This window comes from Cydia amplana, chromosome 15 (genome assembly GCF_948474715.1).
Source record: "Cydia amplana chromosome 15, ilCydAmpl1.1, whole genome shotgun sequence".
NCBI classification, from domain to species: Eukaryota; Metazoa; Arthropoda; class Insecta; order Lepidoptera; family Tortricidae; genus Cydia; species Cydia amplana.
The window spans coordinates 3,790,650-3,797,073 of NC_086083.1; the positions used below are offsets into that span (position 1 = coordinate 3,790,650).

General features: G+C 39.6%; 1 protein-coding gene across 1 annotated transcript; it reads left to right on the forward strand.

Moving 5' to 3' along the window:
- The first annotated feature begins 3,645 nt into the window (after positions 1–3,645).
- Positions 3,646–5,555, forward strand: LOC134654721 (uncharacterized). Its single transcript, XM_063510196.1, has one exon. It carries the CDS (start codon positions 4,220–4,222, stop codon positions 5,183–5,185), a length of 966 nt encoding a protein of 321 aa, XP_063366266.1. The 5' UTR covers positions 3,646–4,219; the 3' UTR covers positions 5,186–5,555.
- The last annotated feature ends 869 nt before the right edge of the window (positions 5,556–6,424 follow it).

A 6,424-nucleotide genomic window follows, 5' to 3' on the forward strand; every position in this document is an offset into this window, starting at 1 on the left:
AGTCACTTTTGGTACGGCCTCAGCACCTCATCTTGCAGTGCGTGCGCTTCAACAAGTAGCTCACGATGAAGGAGCACAGTATCCAAATGCTGCTGATAGGGTCCTCAACCATTTTTATGTGGATGATTTGTTAACAGGCTGTGAATCTGTGGAAGAAGGTAAATTAGTATACCAAGAGACGAATGAACTTTTGAAAAAAGGTGGATTCGAATTACAGAAATGGAGCAGTAACAATGAAGAATTAATAAGTTACATGAAAGAAACTGATGTCAAAGAGGAAGGAAATCTCCAGCTGAAGATAGATGCTGTCATGAAAATTCTGGGACTCGTCTGGAATCGCCGAAATGACGAATTTGAGTATTCGGTACAACTTCCTCCACTCAAAGTTCCTGTAACAAAGAGAAGTGTCACATCTGACATATCAAGGCTGTTCGATCCACTCGGTTGGTTGGCTCCAGTGATCATAGTAGCCAAGATATTCATTCAGAAATTGTGGCTTTCGGGAATCGAATGGGATGCTGAAGTTCCACCACAATTACTGAAAAATTGGCTAAACTACAGAGAAAGTCTAAACCAACTTACCGAATTTAAGCTGCCCAGATGGAACCATGCTAGTTCAAATGTAACTGCGGAACTTCAAGGATTCTGCGACGCTAGTAATGAAGCGTTTGCTGCTGTTGTGTACTTAAGGACTATAGATGAAGAAGGAAATGTGCACGTGTCACTGATAACGTCTAAAACGAAAGTGGCACCAATCAAACAAATTTCAATTCCACGTCTGGAATTGTGTGGGGCTGTATTACTCACCAAATTGCTGGTTGAAGTAGCCGACGTTATGAGTATCAGCAAAGCGAACATTCACGCTTGGACTGACTCCACAGTAGTCATTTCTTGGCTAAATAGTCGACCAAATCGATGGAAAACTTTCGTCGCCAACCGCGTATCTGAAATAATAACGTCAGTAGAGCCGCACCAATGGTCCCATGTCTCGTCGAAAGATAATCCTGCAGACTGCGCGTCTAGAGGCACACAGCACCTGAGTAAAGAAGAGCTCTGGAAAGAAGGTCCGTCATGGCTGAAAAATAACGAAATAAAAAAGAATAATAAGAAAGAAGCACTAAAGCATGCTTCGTGAATACTCATGTTGATAATGATGTCACAACAGATGCCGAAGAAACACTTATTTCAAGGTTTTCTAAATTGTGGAAACTGCTACGCGTTCTGGCCTTCTGTAAACGATTCTTGAAATGTGCTAGAAAAGAAAAAGTAAGTTTGTGGTTAACAAGCAGTGAAATCCAAGAATCTTTGAAAACGTGTACAAGAATTGTTCAAGCAAATCATTTCAAAGAGGAGTTGAAGAACCTGAAAGAAAATAAAACGATTAATAAGAAGAGTCAACTTACCTCACTGCACCCGATTGTAGATGGAGATGGTATCCTGAGAGTTGGTGGAAGATTAGAGCACGCTGGAATTAGTGAACAGATGAAGCATCCAGTGATTATTCCACATAAGTCACACTTCACAACTTTAATTTTAGACAACCCGCAACTAATGCTCAATTACTTGAGATCTAAATATTTCGTCATCGGAGCAACCAATTCCGTTAAGTTATTCGTTCGCAAATGTGTGACATGTGCTCGCTATGCCGCTGCATCGCGACATCCACTGATGGGACAGTTGCCGTCAGTTCGAGGAACTGTCAATCGCCCCTTTTTTCAGAGTGGTGTGGACTATGCTGGTCCAATAAACATGCGCACCTCAAAGGGAAGAGGCCACCGCTCTTACAAAGGCTACATCTGCCTTTTCATTTGTATGGCTACAAGAGCAATACATCTTGAAGCGGTCAGTGACTTGACAGCTCAAGGATTTATTGCGGCATTTAAACGCTTTACAGCACGTCGTGGTCATTGCGCTGATTTGTGGAGCGACAATGGAACGAACTTCGTGGGAGCTGCTCGTGAGCTGAAGCAGTTATACGCCGAAGAACGATCAAGCGTGGCTGTGGAAATTGCTGATCAGCTTGCTACAAACTCCACTAATTGGCATTGGATTCCTCCACATTCTCCAAACTTTGGAGGCCTCTGGGAGGCGGGGGTCAAATCCACAAAACATCACCTTATACGAGTAATTGGAGATTCCACCTTGACATTTGAGGAAATGGCAACGGTTTTAGCTCAAATTGAAGCTTGCCTTAACTCAAGGCCTATGTCAAGAATCAATAGTAGCAACAGTGATGATCCTATACCACTCACTCCTGGACATTTTTTGGTTGGAGAGCCTACATTGGTACTTTCATAGTTGGAATCTGGCACAAGTACTAGTACTTGTGCCAGATTCCAACTATGAAAGTACCAATGTAGGTAGTTTAAGAAGATGGCAACTAACACAAAAAATGGTTCAAGATTTCTGACGCCGATGGTCGCGTGAATATCTGACTTAGTTTTACCACCGTTATAAGTGGGCCCATCAAACGCCCGAGCCAGTGGTAGGTAGTGTGGTGTTAGTGAAGGAAGATAATTTGCCTCCAGCAAGATGGTTGTATGGTGTAGTCACTGATAAGCACTCAGGTCTGGATGGAATCACTCGAGTAGTTAGTTTACGTTGCAAAGGCAATATTATTAAACGACCTGTTGGCAAACTTTGTTTTCTGCCAATAGAAACTTAGTGTTAGTTAAGATTTGTGTTTTCTGTTTGTTACCAAATATGAGTTGAGGTTTTGTTTGGTATAATTTATTCAATTTATTGCATGATATGTATGCTGAGATTATTTGTTTACATTTTGAATATCACATGTTACAATTTCTTTCCACTATGTCATAATTTATGATATGATTTGTATTTTGTCATAGTTAGTTGCCTCATGGTCAGCGGCGTAGCTACCTAGGGGCTAGGCGGGGCAGTGCCCCGGGGCCCTCAAGCTCAGGGGGCCCTCGAATCATTACCAGAAATCTCGATCGAACTGAACTTTTGGAAATTTCTCCCATTTTCAGAATAAATATGACAGGTTGCAACCCCACTTTAATCATGGCAACTCAGTTGAGAGAAATTCAAAAGTTATGCCTAGGGAATTCCCCTAAATTCTTTCTGTAGGTTGGCAGTGTTGTCAATTTGACGGATAGTGATATGTGCGTTTTATTATCCATCGATGTGCGTTTTATTGTGAATTCGAGTTAAGGCCATAACACACTATCGCACCGCACCAAGGTCATTGTGCGACGCACCGATAAGAGCGAGAAAGAGATATCGCTTTCTCGCTCTTACTTATGGGTGCGTCGCACAATGACCTTGGTGCGGTGCGATAGTCTGTTACCACTATTAAGATTTTTTTTTCGAGAACGGTTAAAAAATTAATTCTGTATCAGGAGTAACCCCGGCTACACACGTAACGATAAATGGTAGCTTTAAAACTGTGCAGTCCTAACTGCGCAGTTTTATCAGCCGTGTGTATGACAAATCGTTGTCGATTATCGTAACGATTTGTCATACACACGGCAGATAAAACTGCGCAGTTCGGACTGCACAGTTTTATCGCTACGATTTATCGTTACGTATGTAGCCGGCATTAGTAAGCTAATGTCAATAAACTTTTTTGTACTGGTCAATATAGTGGTTCAATTTTATTTGATTTTACCACTCATATCTTGGAGGATATAAACGGAGACGCCATGTCTAAAATTTTCGGTACAAAATAGTCTGCCGTTTTTTGCGGGGGAGGGGCACATCAAATGTATAGGTACTACGTCATGTCAGATAAAAGTCAGTCCATACATATGGTTGACATGAGGTTGACCATTGGCCGCCTATTTTCGACAGAGGGGTACGCCTGTTAATGGCGGCTCCATTGTTAATTACTCCGAGACTCATATTGATGTCCGTTAAGTCAATAAATCGTGTCAAATCTATAGATTTCGGCTACAGCTCATTGTATTATTGTATAACGCGAAATATCGTGAAAAAATGTAAGTCAGTCAGTGGCTGCAGTTGGTACATTGATTCAGGTCCGCGGGCAGGAGATCGTTCATGGTCTTCACCGTTAAATGTGGTAACACTAACGGTGATAAATTTTTTTTCCGGGGATTCCCCAACGACACTTGTAGCGTATGATTGTGTTTCTCTTTCCTTTTATTTTACTTTTAACGTCGTCAGTGAACAGTGAGTACCTACCTACTCGAGCACAATCTAACATTGTATTGTTTAATTAAATTAGAAAACTAAAATTATGGATAAAAATAAGAAACCCAGTGGTGCATTTAAACGCAAACAACGCCAAGAAAGAGAAGATAGTAAACAAAAATTGCCCAAAATTGACAAGTTTTTTAGTCAGCCTTCTGCAAGTACATCTGGCCAAAATATTTCTATTGATAGTGACTCAAATAATGTGGTAACTGCAGTGTTGGTTGAGAAGCCTACTGAAGAAAATTCGACAATTATTGCAGTTGGAGATACCTCCGCCGCCGATCATGTGAACGTGGATGATGTTTGCATGACACACATAAGAGCGGAGGGTTTGGAGGAACCACAGACCTCTACATTTTTCGAAAATGTGTACGACAAATCTTCTTATGACTTGGGAAACTTCACGAACAAAATATTAAGTGATAACGAAAAACGTCAAATTATTGATATGGGGCCTTTACAGCCTTCAGGACCTTTTCCAACAGACATCAACCAGAACAATAGGTGTTTTTCAAAATCGTACTACGTTTCATGTTCTAAATATGGGCCAGTTAATCGTTTTTGGTTGTGTTATTCCAAAATACTAGACGCTGCCTATTGTCAACCCTGCTGGTTATTTGCTTCACAAAGGAATAATGTTTGGTGTACGGGAATTCGAGATTGGAAGCATTTATCAGAAAGAATTAAACAACACAGTTGTTCGAGTGGCCATTCAGAAGCATGTGCTGTGTATGAATTTTGGAAAAAAAATGATACTAATACTATCGACAAGGAACTTGAAAATGAAATTCGCAAAGAAGCATCATTTTGGAGAATGGTTCTTCAAAGGTTATTCGATATCATACTTACCCTAGCAAAGGGTTCTTTGGCTTTGAGAGGACATCAAGAAGACTTAAGTCAGGAAGGATACCACGGAAATTTTCTATCCGTTGTAGAGCTTGTCGCCCGATATGATCACATTTTGCGGCAAGTATTGGATATGCCCAAAGGTAATAATAATTATTTCTAAGTTTTTTTATCGTTTTATTTTGTTTATAATAATTAACTGTTTATCAGGACTTTTTTGAAATTGTGTTTTTTTATGTTTTTAGGATCTACAAGATATCTGAGTGCAACAATTCAAAATGAAATGATTGAGACCTTGGGGACCAAACTCGAAACCCATCTACTAGAACAAATTAGAGCGTCACCGTTTTTTGCCATCATAATGGATACGACACAGGACGTATCGAAGGTAGATCAGCTAAGCATTGTTGTGAGGTATGCAGTAATAACCAGATCGGAAAATGGACAGCCAATTGATATAGAAGTAAAAGAAGTGTTTCTAGGCTTTTATGCAGCCATCAAACATGGCGCAGTAGATTTAGTCAACCAAGTGACAACATTATTTATCGACAAAAATATTGATTTAAAAAAATGTGTGGGGCAAGGCTATGATGGAGCCAGTGTGATGAGTGGTGTGTATAATGGTGTACAAAAACATATTAAGGATATCCAGCCTAACGCAGAGTACGTACATTGTGCCACTCATAATTTAAATTTGGTGATAAATGATGCCGTTAGAAGTTGTGTGGGAATACAGATTTTTTTCGCAACGTTGCAAGATTTGTATAACTTTTTCGGAAACAGCATCAAACGTTGGGATCTACTGTCAAAATTCACTGGTGAATCGGACACCACTCTAAAAAAACTAAATCCGACTAGATGGTCCAGTAGGGTCAATACGATATCTGCAATAAAACTTCGTTATTTTGATATTATCAAAGCATTATCAGAAATAGTTCTAAAGAGCCCTAATAAAGATGAGCGTAGTGAAGCAGAGAGTATTAAAACAAAAATGCTAAATTTCGAGTTCGTGTTGCTTTGCGAATTCATGCACAGTGTATTGAACGACATCAATTATGCATCCAAAACTTTACAAAAATGCGACATTAATTTGGGCGAGGCGAGTAAAGTTTTAGCAGAGACCAAAGCAAAGTTGCAAATTTATAGAAATGATTTCGAATTATTCAAGTGCAAAGCCAGTGAAACTGCAAGAAAATATGGTATTGATACCCATTTTCAAGAAAAAAGGCAAAGAAAAGTTAAAAAACATTTTGATGAATTAGCTGCTGATCACCGATTTCCAAACCGAGAAAAAATATTTGAAATTGAGATTTTCAATAATGTACTAGACACAGTAATATCTCAATTAGATACACGTTTTATTGGTATGAGTGCAGTCTGTCATATATTCGATTTTCTAACA